General features: G+C 52.7%; 2 protein-coding genes across 4 annotated transcripts in view; one reads left to right on the top strand and one right to left on the bottom strand.

Annotated features, from left to right (window-relative positions):
* The first annotated feature begins 826 nt into the window (after positions 1 to 826).
* On the top strand, positions 827 to 8,883 carry KCNS1 (potassium voltage-gated channel modifier subfamily S member 1). The gene is made up of 3 exons (XM_052684144.1): positions 827 to 1,463; positions 4,379 to 5,370; positions 7,564 to 8,883. Exons 2-3 carry the CDS (start codon positions 4,405 to 4,407, stop codon positions 8,005 to 8,007), a joined length of 1,410 nt encoding a protein of 469 aa, XP_052540104.1. The 5' UTR covers positions 827 to 1,463; positions 4,379 to 4,404; the 3' UTR covers positions 8,008 to 8,883.
* A 2,736-nt stretch (positions 8,884 to 11,619) lies between these two features.
* STK4 (serine/threonine kinase 4) overlaps positions 11,620 to 19,020 on the bottom strand; it is a 38,794-nt gene continuing 31,393 nt past the window's right edge. For all 3 annotated transcript variants that reach the window (XM_052684139.1, XM_052684136.1, XM_052684138.1), the window contains one exon: positions 11,620 to 13,006. In XM_052684139.1, coding sequence (XP_052540099.1) covers positions 12,848 to 13,006 — 159 coding nt within the window. In that variant the 3' untranslated portion in view covers positions 11,620 to 12,847. The remainder of the gene's footprint in view (positions 13,007 to 19,020) is intronic.

Below are 19,020 nucleotides of genomic sequence, written 5' to 3'. Positions count from 1 at the left end.
GGTGCTGTGAGCACGGCCCTGTGCTGGGGAACAGCCTGGAAACGGGAGTCCTTCCATCCCACCCTGGCTTCTGGGTGTTAGAAGGACGTTGGAGCTGGCTGATGGGAGAACCGGTCCTTCTGCAGCAGGGTTTGTGCAATAGAGGACAGTGCCCCTGCCCCTCGTGCTGCAGCAAAGCTGGAGGGATGGCAGCAATGCCAGAACCAAACCAGGAGAGGTCGGGAGGTGAGCAGTCCCAGGCTGGGAGCAGAGTGCAGGGGCATGCAGGGCTGCCCAATGCCTTTTCCCTGCTGCTGGCACAGCCATACAGGGAGACAGGTCTGGGTCTTCCCAGTGGCACAGCACAAATAGGGCTGTGGAGGAGCATTGGCAGTACATGTAGGCTGCCCAGAGTGTGTGCTGAGCACGTCTCACGGTGAGCCCACAGCTTCCCAAAGGCAGTGCTCTCTCCCAGAAGAACAGAAGAGGAAAACCAATTCCCCCTGGTGGCAGAGCAGATGCATGGGAATGGCGCTCCAAAGACTCCACGGCATCGCCCCACAGCATCATCCCACAGTATCTCCCTGCAGCCAGGCAGGGAGCAGCGTGCAAGCAGCCAGTGGCGGCGTTCATCTCGCAGCTCAGCCATCCCTAATTGCCATCAAAATGAACGCTTCTTGCTTCGTGTCACAGAACAGAAGAATTTTCCTCACTTGGGTATTTTTTCCGATTTTTTTTTTTTTTTCCCAGGCGTCCCTCAAAGTCTCCTCTTCCCCCCCTCCCTCCCTCCGTCGCCTCCTTCCCATGTAAACAAGCGCTGGGCGCACACAGCCTGACACATCACGCACATGGCAGCCCGCTGACGGCCCCGCAGCGCTGCCTGGCGCAGGGACGGCGCTGGCACGGCCACGGGAGGCGGGCACACGGCGAGGGGAAGGATGCTCTCCCCACAGAGCAGATCCTGCACGGCTCAGTACACCCAGAGAGAGCTGAAGGCCTGCAGAGTGCTGCAAGCTGAAAGGATGGACGCGGTGTGAAGCTTCGCCTTGTGCTGCTCCAACACGGCTGCGATGAAACATGGCCACGCGGCTCCAACCGGCGCCCGGCCGAGGGCTCAGCTCACCGCCCTGCCATCTCCCTGCCCTGCCAGCTGGCTCCTGGGGCAGTTCGGGTGCTCGCCCTGCCGTGCCGGAGTGCCCACAGGTGGCCCAGTGATCTGAGTGCAGTGTGTGCCATGCCCGGGGCTCACCCCGTTTGCCCACCTCCGACACGGAGACAGCGGGGAGCCCAGCGCCAGGGGTGTCTCAGCCTGGGGAGGCTGCCCTGGTGCCCCACACGAGCCTCGTGGCGAGGAGGAGGATGGAGCCGGAGGATGTGATGGGATCCCAGGAAGGCCGAGGCTCAACGCCTGCAAGGCACGGAGGGGCACGCTGATTTGGAGGTCCTTGCCCACCTCAACAGCTTGCTCTGAGCACTTTGAGCAGGTAAGGACATGGGATGGGGTACTTATCCTTGGCCACGGCTCCCATTCTGTCCCGCTGCCAGCCCTGTCCCTGTCCCTGTGCATCTGTCAGGGAGAAACTGCCCGCTCACTCCGGAGCTGTTCCAATTAGCAAGCCGGTTTTGCCAAAAATCGGGTTCCCCCCGGCGTGCAGAACCAGCTCACGCCCGTCTCCAGCTTTCCTGGGGTACAGGGGGGGAATTCCCCAGAGCCCCCCTCCATCTTTTCCCCCGCTCGGAGCACAGCAGCTCGGGCGGGCGGGGCCGGAGGGCGGCACCCCGCTGTAGGGGAAGGACGGGGGGCGGCGGGGCGGCCCCCCCGGCCCCGCGGAGCTGCCGCCGGCCCCGCAGGGCTCCGCAGGGCTCCGCGCCGGGCGCGCACGTTGCGGCGGGGGCGGCACCGAGGGCAGGTGAGAGCGGAGCCGGGCCGGGCTTCGGCTGCGGGTGCGGCATCGCGGGGAGCGGGAGATCGGCAATGCAGGGAGCAGCTGGGACCGGGCAGCAGCATCCCGGGGAGCTGCGGGGAGCGGCACGCCGGGGCTCCGGCATCCCGGGGTGAGCGGGGAAGGGAGCGGCGGGTGAGCGGGGTGTGCCGGCGTCCTCATTCTGCGTTGCTGCTGGGAGCCGGAGATCGGGAATACCTCTCCCGGTCCCTCTGCAGGCGGCGGTAGGGGAGCCCCTCACACCGAAGGGCTTTCTCTTCACTTCCCTCCCCCCCAAGAAGCTCAGGGGCCCGGGTTCCACACCCCAGATCTGTGTGCCTGCTGCCCAAAACCAGGGAGCGGAGGGTGGCACAGGGCAGCGCATCGTCTGCAGCAGCGCTGGGCTGCCAGCTCTGAGCAGACACCGGAGTGGTTGGTAGCCCCTCACCCCAGAGAAGGCAGGGAATCCCCCCTCCATCTGCCTCCCATCCCTGGGCATTTCGGTGGCCTCTCAGCGTGCAGCAGGAGCTCACTCTTTGTGTTTCCCAGCCGTGGGAAAACCCCTTCCATGCTCTCCCCTCCCCGTGTCCCTCAGGCAAACCGGCCAAGGACAGGCGTGCTGCCGAGCATCCCCCACTCAGCAGGCACGGGGATGCTCAGTGACAGTGACGGGTATGGGGCACTTCTCCATGATGGGTAAAGCAGTGCCTCCCCAGTGTTGCCCAAGCTGTCCCCGGTGCTGAGGACAGGATCTCAGCCCCACAGTGCCCCCAGCCCTGCCCCATGGGCATCCCACTGCCAGCACACCTGGGGCAAAGGGGTGCATAGGGCTGGGCTGCAGCTGAGGCTGAAGGTTTTCCTCCACTCTGTGTTCCCAATGGCTCCTCTGAGACACGCCGCTGGGAAGCCGTGCTGAGCAGTGAGTACAGGGCTTTTTATTTGGACTGTTAATCTAAATCCATTGTACCTGTTTGGAAAACCCCCTCGTGCAGTACTCCCTGCGCTCACCACATCCTCCTTTGTAAATCTATGAGCATCTCTCTTCCCGCCCCCCTGGGTCCCCTCTGCCAGTTGCAATACGTGTACAGAACTTCCACTGGAAAGCCTTTCAGAAAAAAAAAAAAACAGCACGTTGTCAAGGGAAACTCTTCTAGCATTTCTCACAGATAGACTCAATCTGCTTTTATACTTAATTTTTGCTGTCATAAATGGACGTATTAGAGATATTTCTTCTCTACAAGGTACGTATTCAAGTGAATGCCCCAATTCATGCTGAGCTCATGCAATTCCAATAGTTGCTCCTTAAAACAGCTTACAGTGTATTTCCAAGTGTAGCAGGAAGAAACTGGCTTAATCTGTTCCATCGTTTATAGAGACAGCAGCGTAACTAAAAGGGAAATTTGCAAATTCACATTACTCCAGACAGACGCATTTGTATTCTCTGCCCGTTGTGCCTTTGCAAAGAAACACACCCGACCTTCCCCATCCTTTTGCAGCAGAGAGCCCCCCAGACACCATGAGGTGTTGGTGATCCAACAGGGAGATCACGCAGCACTGGGTCCAAACCCAGCCCTGAGGCTCAGCTCAGCTCCTCACCACTAAGTTAGAGAACTCCTAATTGCTGCCTTAGATTCTTAGATGAAAGCGAGATGTGGGCAGAAATCATTTGCTCTGTGCAGAAACAAACATTGGACAGGAGAATCTCCACTGGAGAACCTCGTGCTGCACCCTCAGCTGCGCTCAGCCCCATCCCACCCCATCGGGGGCCGTTCTTCAGGGCTCTGCTACCTCCTCTCACCTGCTCTGCTCTGAGCTCCACGTTCAGTCACAGAGGAGCCCCCAGAGGCCACCCTTTGGAGCAGATGTACTGAGGGAAATGTGGTTGTGGAGACTGAGAGCAAACCCAGTGCCAGGTCTGTGGGGCTGCACTCTGCCAGCTCCACCACCACCCTGCAAACAGCAGCACTTGAGCACATAAGGTGAGTGGCATCTGTTCTCAAGGTGACTTGGATGGCAAGCAGCATTTATCTTCTTGATTTAAACCTCGGGTCAGGATGGGTAAATGTACTTTAGGGTGTGGGGATGCTGCTCTCCATTGGGGATCTGCCTCTCGGTGGAAAATGGCATTGCTGCTGTGCAAAAAAGCAGGGCTCCCCAAAACCTGCAAAATGTCAGAACACTGAAATCAGAACTTCACGTTTTGATCCCTCCCGACAGACAGGTTCTTATTTCAGGGCCATCAGTGATCCTGAGTCACGTCCCTGTTATGTTTCAGCACAATAAAAATAAATGGTAATATTTCACATGGCAGGACAGACATGTACGAACACAGCAGGCAGGTGCGTTGTGTTGGCACTTCTGCCGTGGAAATTCCCCACTCGTTTCCCCCAGCAGCACCAAAGAACGAAGCCCAGAGCCGCATCCCATTCCCCACTCCCTGCACCCCCCCATCCCACCCCTCTGCATCTCCCCTGCAGGTGGAGGGCTTCCCGCTCTGCCGATCATGGTCAACAAGACCTTAACGTACTGGGGTGCCGCCTTCGAGGAGGACCTTATCAACATCAACGTGGGAGGGCTGCGGCGGCGGCTGAGCCCCAGCGCTCTCTCCAAGTTCCCTGACACGCGCCTGGGCCGCCTGCTGTCCTGTGACTCGGAGGAGTCCATCCTGCAGCTCTGCGACGACTACGATGTGAGCGCACGGGAGTTCTACTTTGACCGCAACCCCGGCTTCTTCCTCTACGTGCTGCACTTCTACCAGACGGGCAAGCTGCACGTGATGGACGAGCTGTGCGTCTTCTCCTTCTGCCAGGAGATCGAGTACTGGGGCATCAACGAGTTCTTCCTGGACTCGTGCTGCAGCTACCGCTACCACGAGCGCAAGCTGGAGGGCCGGCACCACACCTGGGATGAGGAGAGCGAGGTGAGCAGCGTGGACACGTCGCCCGATGAGATCTCAGACATCAACCACGAGCTGCTGCGCTACAGCACGCTGCGCTGCGGCACGGCGCGCAAGCGGCTCTGGCTCACCATGGAGAACCCCGGCTACTCCATCCCCAGCAAGCTGTTCAGTTTTGTGTCCATCAGCGTGGTGCTGGTGTCCATAGCCACCATGTGCATCCACAGCATGCCCGAGTACCAGCGGGTGGACGAGAGCGGCGCCGTGCTCGACGAGCCCGTCCTGCACAAACTGGAGTACTTCTGCATCTCCTGGTTCACCTTCGAGGTGTCCTCCCGCCTCCTGCTCTCCCCCAACCCCAAGAAGTTCTTCAAGCACCCGCTCAACCTCATCGACATCGTCTCGGTGCTGCCCTTCTACTTCACGCTGCTGGTGGACGTGACGGCGGGCAGCGACTCGGAGCTGGGCAACCTGGGCAAAGTGGTGCAGGTCTTCCGGCTGATGCGCATCTTCCGCGTGCTGAAGCTGGCGCGGCACTCCACCGGGCTGCGGTCGCTGGGAGCCACTCTGAAGGTAAGCTGGCCATCTCCCAGCTGTGAGGGAAGGACACTGAGTGAATCCTCCTTCTACACAGAGCCAAGGCTTGCAGAGGGCCAGTGTAGGAGCAGGGTGCTGGCATGCTGGAAGGCAGCACTTATGCAGGTCTGGCGAGACAGGGCCCTCATCTCCCATGTCACGCCGTCTTGTGATAAAAGATGAAGCATGAAGGCACTGAGCCCCACACCACCTGTCACTGCACCTCCATCACTGCAGCTCAGGCACCTTGTCTGGTCTCTGCTGTCCCCACTGCCCCTTCCTCATCCATTCCCTCTGAGCTGATATACCAACAGAGGGTGAAGCTGCCCCTTTCCCTCCCTGCACTCACAAAGGAACTCCAGCTAGACAAAGAGGCTAATTAAACCCAGACTTTGATTTTCTCTCCTTCTTGCTGATCACTCCAAGACAAACCCCGAAGCCAGCCCTTGAAGAGGGCCAAGCAGAGCAGCACAGGCTCGAGCTGTGCACGGGGAGCACAGATCAAAAGCAGCCAGGTGGGACTCACGATGGGGCACCAATGGCACAGGGCATTCTGCCACTGGCAGGCATGGGAGCAAGGGCTGGAGCCATGGGGAGAAGCAGCCCCTGAATAGGGCTGGGGAGGAGAATGAGGTCCTGGGAGCATTGTTTGCAACGCAGATGCCTGCAACATATTTGTATCTGACAACTCACTTCGGAAGAGCAATTAGCAAGTGAAAACCACACATAAAACTGCTTACAGAATTTAAATAAAATTGCACATGTGGGAAAGGCTGAGCCCTCTCTGCACTCCACATAAGTGCAATGAGGCTGCAGCGGGGCTGTCCAGCCCACCTGCACGTCACCAAGGTGCAGGAGCAGCACTGTTCAGCTCTGCCCACCAACCCCACAGTGATGTGGTGGAGTGCCATTTCTCAGGGACCCCAAGCCAGCTGCAGCCAGGGTGGACACAGACAGAGCTGATGCAGCAGCTTGGTGCTGGAACTCACTGGGCACGGAAATGACAACATGGTGTTAATCATAATTTAGTTCTTACTGCATAAAGCAGCAGCAGAGGAACAAAGCCTGCTCACAGCCAGGGAGCGATGGCTCTGGCACGACGAGGAACTGTTCACTGCCACCAAAGTGCCAGCAGAGGGATTGCTGCCATTTGTGCATAAGCTCTGAGCGGTCTTCAGACCACCTGGGGTTTGATCCAGGGTCTATTGAATCTGACAGGAGCCATCCCCATCCCCCTCCCTGCTGTGCACCAGGTGCAGGGTTGGTGCCACTGGCACTGGGCAGTCTGGGCTCCGGGGAAACACGTGGGTCGTCATATGTCCCTTTGGTGGCCTGGACATGAAGGTGGCAGAGCTGGAGCTGCACATCTCAGAGGGGATCTGCGTCACCTAGATGGGACATGTGTCACTATGGGCTTGGTCACCATGCTGGTACCTCTGCCTGGGTTCAGTCCAGGCTCTTTGCTTCATTTTTCTTCCGCTGCACCATGTGCTTGCAGCAGGGGAAAATAGCCTGCCTTCCCCTCACCTCTGTCCTCCAACACATCCAGGGCCGTAACTGATGCTCTTTAAAGATTCATAGGGTTATGTGGCTGGGACCTGCAGGCACAGGAGCACAGCACTCTGAGCTCCAGCCCAGAGCATTTTTCTCAGCAACCTGACATGTCTGTGAAGCTCGGTGCTCTTTGTCCTTCCCTGGGAGCAGCCCCAGAGCTGCTGTGGGGCTTTTGCAAATAACATACCTTTAGAACTCTGATTCCTTTTCCCTAAAAGATGAAGAGCAAGTCAGCAGATAAGCAGGCAAAAAGAGCCAAGAAATCCACTTGTGACACCCAGAAAGGGAGCGAACTGCAGCGCTCCTGCTCTGCCCCAGCCCTGTTCCAGCTTCACTCCCCATATTCCCGGGCTCAAACCTGTGTGCTGCCTCTGGATCCCACCCTGTGCACTCCTACGTCCCACTGCCGCCACCCTGAGTCCCCATCTGCGAGCTCAGATGTTCCCCAGAGCCCCATGGAAATGGGTCCTGGGCCCAGCCCAGAGGATGTTCAGCCCTGCAGGGACGCACCTTTCTTGCCTATAGGCAGGCAGGTGCTGGGTGATGCTACATACAGGATTTGGGACCGCAGAGTGGCAGAACTCAATGCCCTACATGTGTTCATTTTCACTCACTGTACTCTGCTTTGCCTTCCAGCACAGCTACCGGGAGGTGGGGATTCTGCTGCTCTACCTGGCTGTGGGGGTGTCTGTCTTCTCCGGCATAGCCTACACCGCAGAGAAGGAGGAGGATGTTGGCTTTGACACCATCCCGGCATGCTGGTGGTGGGGCACAGTCAGCATGACCACGGTGGGGTACGGTGACGTGGTGCCCGTCACTGTGGCAGGGAAGCTGGCCGCCTCAGGCTGCATCCTGGGCGGCATCCTGGTTGTGGCACTGCCCATCACCATCATCTTCAACAAGTTCTCCCACTTCTACCGCAAGCAAAAGGCACTGGAGGCCGCCGTGAGGAACAGTGAGAAGAAGCAGCCCGAGGAGGTGGAGAGCGAGCAGGACTCAGAGGTGCTGAGCGAGAGCTCCCTGGGGAGGGGCAGCCCCGACCGCCGCAGCCTCACACCCGGTGCCCTCCCCGCTCCCTGAGTCCCGTGCAAAGGACAGGGGGTCCGGGTCGGTGCAGAATGAGCCCAGGAGGAACGGTGGTGCCTGGTGTGGGACCCACTCTGCAGCAGGACTGGCTGGCCATGGCCCTCCTCGCATTGCAGGTGTCCCCATCCCTGTCCATGGGGCTCCTGCATTCCCTCCAGAGGAGCGGCTGCTGCAGATGCTGGCACCCAGCCCACGCAGCACAGAACCTGCCGAGGGCTGCCGGGGCATGGGGAACACTGCTGGACACAGAGCAGCTGCCTCTGCTGTGTCCGTGTGCCCCTGACTCCTGGTGCAGGAGGAGCTGGGGCTGCAGCCCTTCTGCAGGAGGGAGCAGCCTTGCCGTGACCCCCTGCACGTTCCTGCAGAGGGAACCTTGCACTGCTCCTCACCAGCTCCTGCCTGACCCCTCACAGCCAGGCATTGGGGCACCCCCATCCCATCTGGCTCCCCACCTGGCTGCGCACATCTCAGCACAGCATCAATTCCCTCAGCAACGTGCACCCCGCAGCCACCCGACCAGCCCAGAGCCACGCAGATGGCTTTCAGGGCACGGCGGTGGGTGGGAATGGCTCTGCCACAGGGACTGCTGACCTCGGGGAAGAGAAGATGGAGTTGGTGCAGACACAGCCCCTCTGCATGGGTGGGAGCAGGGTGTTGGTGCTCACGTCCGTGTCTTCCAGCATTATCTGCCCCGGTCCGGCTCCCACTCCACTGTTACTTGAACAAAGGAAGGAATTCCCCTTCTCTCCATAAATATTCCAGTAGCAAAATGTACTAAAATAGGAAGACTGAATGACATGTAATAACTAAAAAAGCATTATGCAAATCATTAAAAGAGCATGTAATTTAATTTTCTATCTATGCATGGGATGCATATGGTGTATTTTATTAAAAGATGGAAGTGACCCACTTGGGAAGCTGGTTGTCTGTGTCACAGCAGCTCCACCAGTGCCCATCAGAGTGAAGGGACCACACGTCCCTGGGGCAGCAGTTTTCCCAAGAGCGTCTGCGCTCTCGCTTGGCACAGTGGGTAAATCAATTAAATGCTGTATTGGGTTATTTCCACATAAATCACCCTCCACACTCAAAAAGTGATTGATGAAGGAGAGACTGAGTTACCTCCAGGGGATGGTGATTAAGGACTGACCTTATTAAGCTATTCCATGCAGCCGAGAATTGGTCACTGCTGCTTAGGGAAAAGCAAACTTCATTACTCGTTTCAAACTTTTTTCCCTTTGCCAGCTGCCACAGCCCTGGCTGCCCTGACCGTGCTCTGTGCTGGGTATGGGAGATCTTAAGGGTTGGGACCTGGGGGATAGGAGACCCCTCACCACAGCACAAGGGCTGTTCCTGCTGCTCCAACAGCTCTGGGTGGGACTCAGCCTCTATTAAGTTAACAGCAATGAGCTGGCAGGGAGAAGGGCAGGATGCGATTCATAGATGGGATTGAATTGTTTTAAAGTTTTTAAAGAAGTTGGCTGCTTTCCTGGGCTCTTAAATTAAAGGGTAATTAAGTCACTCTCAGTCTGGAAATAGCTGATGGGTGTTTCCTGGTCTGACTATTAAATTTTGCTAGTGATTAATGCAATGAGAAATCATCAGCTCTCAAGTCAGGGCTGTCAGCCAACACCAAGAGCATTTATCTGAGCTCCTGCTTGGGCTCCTCTGGCCCACAGACAGAAGGAAAGAGGGCAAAATGAGGGCTATCCATCAGCCACTGTCTGTTAGCCACATGCAATTTGTATCTCTGCACAACGGGCACTGTGCATGGATGAAAGGAGTGCAGGTGAGGACTCCCCTGGGGTGCAGCCCTCCCTTCATGGAGGTGTTCTGCAGTTTCATGGTGATGCTGCTGAGAGCACGTAAGTGCTCCGGGCTTTCCTAGCTACTAGGAATGCCTGCAGCCTCCCTCCCGTTGGATTCCACACTCCTTCCTAACATTTAAAAGCTCACATCTATTTTATTTCTTCCGGCATTGCTAACACAAGCTGCCTCCTGAATGGATTCTGTCTCTGCCTCAGTTAGTCATCCCTCTGGGACAGATTTAGTAACTGCTCAGGGAAACCACGTAAAAGCCAACAGTTCGCCGTGGAAGGCAGCACCCACTCACTGTCAGCATTCTGAACGAGTGAGCTGAGAGTGCAGCCAGGATTAGGAGTGTGACTGCAGCCTCACCTGCTGTGTAGGGAGGGTGGACTGCCCCTCACCAGGTCCCAAAGCACCTCCTGCCACTGCCTGCCAGCTCTGTGCACATAACAGTCAGGACACCGAAGCTTTCTGTAAGGACAGTTTATTTGCCCCTTTAAACAAATAAGGCAAGAAATGTTGAGAAAGATCAAACACAACCTCCTGTATCAAACTCAGAGGAATGCAATAAAAGTTACTATTTCATACATATATAAACTAAAGACCCAACACTATTATATACAAACAGGCAGACCTTACAAAATAGCATTTCAAGTCAGCACTTTATGCCAGTGTTGCTAATTTGTTACAAAAAAGTTAAAGCTACAAATTTCACATTATTAAGTCTCATGTGACTGACATCATCAGCATCTCTGGGTTTCAGAAGCAAAGATCACGGTTTGTCCAGAACGCTTTCAGCAATGCAGATGGGCCCAAGGAGCACCTGAATGCAGCTTCACAACTAAGCAACTGCTTTGCTTAAAAACCTTGTCAGAACAGCTCTCCTGGAGGATGGGAGCCTTGGTCTTAGTCGGTAGGGCTCTGAGAACTAAGAGGGTACAGTGCTCTACAAGGGCATCAGAAAGGGAATTAATTTCTCTCTACCTGATAATCAGTGAAGGAGAAAATAATTCAAACTCTAAGTGCAAGAAATATCACCAAGCCTCAGCCACCGCAAGCTTGTAAGAAAGGTTCAAAGGCAGTTGGGCCAGTTTTACTTCTTTTGGTTCATTTGCTGTATTTTAAGACAATCGCACCAGCAAAGCAGAGCATCTCAACAGTGCTTACATTCACTTACAGCAGACACAGGTTGCATAATCCAAAAGCACACACCACAATGTGGTGCTTCACCTAAAACTCAGGTTTTCTAATGCCCTATGAAGACCAGAAAGTTACCTACACAGTGCAGAGGTAAAACTACTCCCAGCAGGATCTGCCTGACCGGAATTACACCCAGCAGCGCACAGTTTGCCGCGTGCCACATCTCTATGCCCAGCAGAGGTACAAAGCAGGCTTGCAGAGCAGTGCTGCTCACCCTGGGACGAACCGATGCAGCCAGATCTGCAGGGGGTACAAATGGCTTGGTTCCTTTCACAGCAACGGAGTATGCCTGTTAACAGTAGTCAGCAGTCTGCTGCAAGCAGGGAATGAGAGCCTCTCGAGGCATGGAATGAGCAGCATTTGATTCAGGAGACAGTGCTGTTTAATGACCTGCAGGAAGCACCAAGGCCTGTTTCAGAGGATTGCATGGAAACTCTTCTCTCCGTCAGAGCATAACAAAAACAAATCGGTAGGAATACGTGGTTCTGTCCCAATATTTCACCATAAGCTAGGTGCACCTAAAGCTGTGCAGAGGCATCGCTCGCTCTGTGCCCAGATCTGGGCTCACCTCACGCTGCTTCAGTTTCCTCCTCAGCTCCACCATCCTCACTGATTGTACAAGCAGGGCATCTTCAGCCATAGACCCGTGTCGGGAAATTTAATGAGAAAGGAGCACTCAGAGGGACTGAAGAGAATGAATCTCTTCCCAGACATTGGCTTCTGGGACATCAGCCATTGGCCTCTCTGGATCAGCTCTGCCCCCTCTCCATCCAACAATGCACATCTCTGATAACCCAACGAATGTCTGCTTTCTGTTTAACTTTCTGACGTGCTAAGCCTGGCAGAAATGCAAAATATTGTGAAGTTTTTATTCCAGCACCTAAAGAGGTGAATGTGAAGTGATGAAGCGTATGAAATATTTCACACATTGCAGAGTGCTTGCAGTGCTCTCAGACACAGCAGAAGTACCAAATTCTGAGAGAGGTTCAGTGACTTCCACCCATTCACACACCGTGCCCCCCCAGCACTCTGCTGTCAGCAGAAGGACAGACGGAGGGGAATCTGCTTTGTTTTAGGTCAGATCATCGATTGGCTTTCGGCTTTAAGTCAAAGTGGGTTTTAAATTACAGAATGTAACTTCTCTTGGAGGCACAACACACTTCATCTACTCATATTAATTCCTAACGTACACAAGCAAAGGACAAAACCAAGTTCTTGAAGAAATCCCACTCGATCAAAGCACAAAGTGTAAGGCATGGGGCTTATTACAGCTTTTTAAAAATGAGATTTAAGTGTCTTCCAAACAGCTGGGACAGTCTGTAGGTGTTCTCATCTACTCTCTTCAACGACCTAAAACTTATCAGTACCTTAACAGCAGAACCATACAGTCATCAGCTTGAAACAGAGTCTGTGCATTCACAAAGAACAACAAAAACAATAAAAAAAACCCACAACAGATGCAGCCATTAAATACACAATTCATATTAACTTAAAGAAAACGGAGTATGGAAAGGTTCAGTTGAAAAGAGAGTGAGCCATCTTCCATTGGTCTATTTCTATCCACTCATCTGACTTAAAAATAATCCATCTAAAAACAGTAACAGAACTCCTTCGGATACTGCTTTAAATATGTGCCTAAATTAAAACACACCACAAGGATTCTCCACTTAATGGCATTCCTGAGTTCACAAAGGTGCTATGGAAAAATAAATGAGCAGAAGTATTGCCCTCTATTTTGCTAGCGTATTTCAATAGAAATCAACCTGTTTAGTAGTCATAGAAGCAAGGAGCTGATTGCTGGAGGCTGGAAGGACATTCTACCCGTGGCTCAGAAGTTCTGCTGCCGCCGCTTCTTGGCTTCGATGGCATCGAGGATGGGCTGCCGCTTGGACTGGTACTTCTGGCGGATCTCCTCGATCTCCTGCTCCATCATGGGGTCCAGCGCCGACAGCCTCCTCTGCAGCTCATCCACACTCCACGTCTTCAGCTGGCAGGGAGAGGAAACAACAGATATTGGCACCAGAACTGAATGCACGCACAGCCACAGGTGCTTCCGTACACTCAGGTTGAACATCAGTCGTGGTGAGGAGTTCAGACTCCTCTGCTGAGTAAGAAATCCCAGAGCACACACGTCGGGTGGCTCAGGTCAGCCCCGCACTGATACAACATGCAAGCACAACTGGTGTTTTACAGAACAGCTGTCTTTCACTGTGCAGATGTCAGGCTGGTCAGGACAAGCCTCCCGCACTGACTTCACTATGTGCCTGCCCTCGGCTTAATTGGTTCTCTTGTGAGTGCCTATTTGCTGAGAACTGGCACAGAAAAGTTTTATCTTGTGATTCAAGGTGCCAAAGTTTGCCCAGGACAGCCTGAATTGTCCACAGCTATGTCCTTTATGTGAAACTGTAACCTGGAAAACAAGAGGATTTTAGCATAACACTAAAAAAATAGGGATGCTGAGTGTGCTTCCCCCAGGTGCCAGTTCTTCTCTCAACCAAGACAAAAAGAAAACATCCAGAATAACATGAGAGGTGCTGCCTGACAGGCACTGCAGCACAGTGGGGATGATTGCCTGTATGCCTGCTTGCTGCCACAGGATCACAAATCTGATCTAGTAGTCCAGGCAAAACAAAACTCTTTCAGTATGGCTGTACAGTCTGCTTCTCCAATCAGCAAGCTGTTCATTAGAAAGACAAAGCACTTCCACTGAGAAAATATACATTATTTATACACAGTCATGCAATGTTAGCAGGCAGCCGCTTAAGCTGATGTATGGCACCAGTTACCTTTTCACAATAATTTATTACAGAGCAGGTGATCATTCAACATTCCCTTCCCTCACAGTCCAAGGAATTTACAGCAGAGATGTCAAAGTCTGAAGTGGACAAAGGCAATAGGAAGACACAGTGACAGGGTCAGTGGGCACGGTGGTGATGGGCAGACGGTTGGACTAGACAAGCTTAGTGGTCCTCTCTAGCCTTAATGACTCTATGATTAATAGCAACAAATCTGAAGTACGTTAACTGTGCAGACAGGGGATGCAGAACCAGGCTGCTGATCATGGGTTAAACAGAAGGGAGGTGCTGGGGAGGGAGGAGAGGGAAGTCAACGCTCAGAGAAACATGTCCTGTGTGTAGTGCTGGGTGATGGTGAACCACATGTAGACAGTTCATCTGGAATAGCATCAATGTGGCTGTGAATGCCACGCTGCTGCTAACAGAAGCAGAGAAGCCAGAGGGCAGCCCCAGCTGAAAGGTGCAGAGTGTGAATGCTCACCATGACAGCGACGGCGTGCAATTACTCATGGCTGAGAAGCAGTGCTCACACAGGGCAGGGGAAGGGGAGCAGGGATGCCTGGCCCCGCACCCACACGTCATCTTCTCACTTGCAAACGCATCTTCTAAAGGAAAACCAGGAGTGCTTAGAACCTGACTGTCTCCAATTCACTTTGCTGCGTGGCCTTGACTCATAAACCAGCCCCGTAGACACACTTTCTCCTGGAAAGGAAGTTTTTAAAGGCTGGCATATCTGTCTCTGTAGGACTAGGCTTCAGGGATAGCAACATTATTCTCCAAACGAAGTGCCAGGAGCAAAATAAGAAGAGGACAAGGACAGAGCATTCTGCGATGCCCAGGGTGAAGTCTCAGTGCTGACAAGCTGCAATTAGAGCTGGGCTCAGCCCCAGGGCTCAGCTCCATCCCCTCCTCACTCCTCAGCGATTCCTCTGTGGTAAAGAGCCCAAATGCCTTTGTCAGAGCTATCTATTTTCATCCGCCGTGATCAAACAGCCATGACAACCTTTTAAAGGAAGGAACTGCATTTCAAACGTAAAGGCTGATATCAAACACTTGTTCTAAGGTTAGTGTCTTACAATGAAGTGTATCTCACAACAGGGAGAGGGGGTAGAGCAGGGACAGTGCTCGAGCAAGGTCCCATTGCTAATTGTTAACTATTTGATTAACAGCTTTCTTTCTATGCAAGGTTGTGAGGCACAATTTTTTCTTTCAAGTAACAGATCCACAAGCTACCACTGACATCCCTCGCAAGCAGTTCAGATAATCACTGATAACAAATCACTGCACAGTGCTCACCTCAGCAAACTGCCTCCCCGAGTCACCATCCTTTCAAATCAGCATTTAAAAAAAAAGAAAAAAATCATAAAACAACCCATCCCCAGCATTTGTTACAATCCAGGCAAGTGTGGCTGCAACACGATATTCTGCTGAATGCAACTGAACCTGAGCAAAAGGGGAACACGTGAAGGCTCTCTGCAGGGATGTCAGACCCTTTTCCTGCAGCAGGGCAGCAGCACGGCCAGCTTGGGGCCCAGCATAGCAGTATGGTCCCCATATGTGGGCACTGTTGCCTTGGGACAGCCCAAACGACTGCCATAAATACAGTGCTGCCCAGCAGTCCCACCTCAGCTCCCTTTCCTAGTGCTCCTCTTGCAAAAAAGACTGCCAAGAACATCCATCTGCTGCATGAATTATAACCATCTGACAGAAAAGCCATTTCCCAGCAGCTGTGACACTCTTCTCTCCCACTATAACATTCCAATGGAGAACAAACTCCTGCCACCTCTCCACTGGGCTCACAGGAACCCTGAGCACTGCCCTCCTGCAGCTTTTCCCTTTCCTTTGGCGACGCTGCATCAGATCCCAAGATTTAGTGCAAAGCCTTTTCTTTGCATCTCCCCCACTGTGCACAACATGTCGGCTTGTTTTCCAAACACTCTCTTAAAATTCCTGAAGCTGGTGCCCAACCTGAACCCATCCATCACAGAGAGGGGCTGCACTTATCCTATCACCTCGCAGATCTGCAGGCGGATGCTGCCTCCTGGAGCACAACCAGAATATAAATGCCAGTGGTGAGATGGGGTTATTTCCTCAGCCCTGCAGAATTACCACCACCAGCTGTGGGTTGTTTAGGAAGCGAACACCAGCTACCAGCCTGCCTTCAACCCCAACATTCCAGTTGGCATCCACTGGAGCTTGATGTCATCTTAGAAGTTTTTAAATAGCCCTTTAAAAAAGTGGCTTGAGCGATTCTCACTTCATAAGGGCCAGTGGGAGTTTGAAGACTGAAATACAGAAATAATGAAACTGCAGCTTCCCACGCCACACAGGGAAAAGACATCAGCTAGATGGGAACTAAAGAAAAAAAATAATTCTTGCTCGAGCATAGCTTTTGTTGTTCTCCCTCCCCTTTCTGCCTGGTTTTACACTGCTGTTTAACAATTCTTGACTGCACACCCAGAGATCAAAGCCCCTAAACAGACTCAAAGCATCTTGACTCGTGTTAGCAGGGAGCACAACGCTCTGCATTCAGGCAGGCAACGCTGAGCATGGCTTCAGAAGGGTGTCCATCCAAAAGAAGTTATCCAAGCCATGCTAAATAGTCAATGCCAAAAAGGGGTTTGCTGCTAGAGATGATGAAAATCGCCACTACTGTCATAACAAACCTCAGAATTAAAGTAAACTTTCAGATTAAAATGGGTTTTATGGAAACGGCACATGGACATGCAGACACGTGGAACCTGCTGAGACCATGGAGTACCTAAGGATGTTTGCCAGCTCCTGGGTGCCACAGGAATCAGGTGTCAGCAGGGTTGATTTTCAGAGGAATGTGGAAGTAAAGGCTACATATAAAGGGCCAGACACTCCAAAATCAGACAAGATACCTCCAAGAACAGCAGTCACCCAGATAACACTAAATCACCTGAGAGCTGCTCCAACTACGTAATGAAATCATTATGGACAAGGAGCAGGAAGGAAAAAGGCACAGCAACAGACAGGTTAAAGGAACAACAGCAGCAATGCTATCAGGATGTTTCCCTTCCAATAAATCCTTCCAATAAATCCTAGGGCAATGCTTACGTTTCGCTGTCAGACCAGGCGACTCCAACTGACGCACATCCACCCCAACTTTCCAACTCTTCTTTTATCACCTCCTCGAGCAGAGTTTTATTTTAGGGCTGCAGACACTCATTGGGTGCTACGTGCAACTATTTGTGGCAGCACCTCGGAGCGCAGTGCTGCGTGTGAGAGCAGCCCAGGAGCTGGGGAGAAGCTGTCACAGGTCACAGCCCATGGACACGAGCTCTCATGGCTGTAAGAACTCAGGTTATTCTGGAATTAGCCTTCTGCAACCTGAAAGGCTGTTCAAGTGCTCTATCAATTAAGTGCTCACACCAAATACACCCAGAGGAAGCAGATCACAGAATAGTGCCATGCACGTTTTTTTTTAAAGCCAGAAAAAAAAGCATTCAATTTCTCAGGCCAAAATTAAATGAAGAGGGTGATTTCTCATGCTAAGCAGTGCTCTGGAGTCTAGGTCCTGAAAATGGTGATATGAATTGGTGTTGGAATAGCATGCCATTTTCCCTCAGCGTTTTTCCTGAAATGCTGGCTCAGTCCCATTTGGCGTCCTTTCAATCACTGATCTAAAAATTAAGTGCCTTGTTCTCATTTATGTTCCCAGCGTTAGAAGGCCTCGATGGAACGTAGGAGCAGGCGTTAACCACTTATTCACCATAACCGTGTGCCCAACGCAAGGGACACAGGGATCTAAGAACCTGCAGGCACTCCCTGCCCACTTCTCCTCCTGACTGCCAGGTCCCCACAGCCTCACACATCTGTCAGTCTGTAGCTGTGCCACGGAGGGGCTTCAGTAAATCAAAACCCCAGCACCAACACAAATATTAATTACCTTGATTCTCCCCCCTTTTTGGCATGAGAAGTTTCATACCGTTATGAAAGCAAAGGATGAAATGCACTCATTGTGGGATTTCATGCAAGATTAAAAACACAGATATTAATCTTTCAAAGGATTTGAAAAATAAGTCTCAGCAGCACAAGCTTCTGCTTTTAATGCATCTTAATTATTTAGCAAAACACATCATGGGCTGCAAGCATCCAGCGCGAGTTAAACAGACTGCAGCCAGAACTTCTAAAAGAAAGGGACTGCAGTGAGATGCAGTGAGTGCACATCTGGAGACAGTCCTTTCAGATCACCCACACTCTTATGGGGAGAAGAGATGACTCCACACAAGACAGATGACCCCAACTTTCAAGCAGATCAACACACGCTTCAGACGCCAAGTCAACCTAAGTCAGTGCAAGGCAAGCAGCTACAGCAGTAACATGGCAACGTGCCTTTTTGGGGAGGACAGGCAGACACTAATGCACTCAGCATTCAATCCTAGCTGAAGTGAAAAGAAGTATTTTAGGAGAAATGTACTGGAGAAGACCCAGCCCTTCTCAGCTGGTGTGCTCAGGACAGCTGTATCTCAATTCTGCAGTGGTGGAGTTTTAAGGCTCCTGAAGTGAAACATATTCCTGGTACAACACCGGTAAGGATCCCAGCTATCTGACATGCAGCTCTGCTGATATGATTGCAATAAAGGTGCCTGATCCCTATGCACATGGAGTTACTGGAAGCCACTGCCCCTCTGGCCCACCCCCTGCCAGGCAGGGCTAGCTCTGAGCTGGGAACTTCTGCAGGACCTCCTTCCAGCCCAGCAGCTCGCTTAACAAGGCTGCTAAAGCAATCACAGGACAGTGATGGGCTTCTGGGCAACTGTCTGAGCTCCAGCACTACCTCACAGCAGCAGCTCCTTCACTCTGGCTCTGAAGCAGAAGCTGCCTCCAGCTCAGGATCTGTCTCTTCTGCAGCAAGCTCTCTCTTCCTTCAGGCTTTATTTATATCCACATGGTTTGATCCCGCTGGTTCAGCAAGGACCTTGCTCCAGCACGTTTGCCAACTCTGTCACTGCTACTGAAGAGATAAATAGATACACTTCGGATACACATCTGCTCCTTCATCACCCATGAGGCATCTTTCCTCTGCTGGCTGCCCTTCTCCAGTCTGCAGCTCTGCCCTGTTTCCTTGAAGCCTGCAGAGCCAGGGGGAGCTTTGCTGTTGGCAGGGTGTCAGAAAACTCCTAATACAATTTTCAGAGGACTACAGCACACACAGACCTCGCTGGCAGCTCAGGCTCTG

The sequence above is a fragment of the Tympanuchus pallidicinctus genome, unplaced genomic scaffold, assembly GCF_026119805.1.
Source record: "Tympanuchus pallidicinctus isolate F22 unplaced genomic scaffold, pur_lepc_1.0 scaffold20, whole genome shotgun sequence".
NCBI lineage: Eukaryota > Metazoa > Chordata > Aves > Galliformes > Phasianidae > Tympanuchus > Tympanuchus pallidicinctus.
This window is presented reverse-complemented; position numbering and strand designations above follow the sequence as displayed.

Excerpts from the sequence above, each read along its gene's own strand:
- KCNS1 (XM_052684144.1), top strand. The coding sequence starts at position 4,405 with ATGGTCAACAAGACCTTAACGTACTGGGGTGCCGCCTTCGAGGAGGAC. Across the intron at positions 5,371-7,563 it reads CGCTGGGAGCCACTCTGAAG|CACAGCTACCGGGAGGTGGG; the intron begins GTAAGCTGGCCA and ends TTTGCCTTCCAG.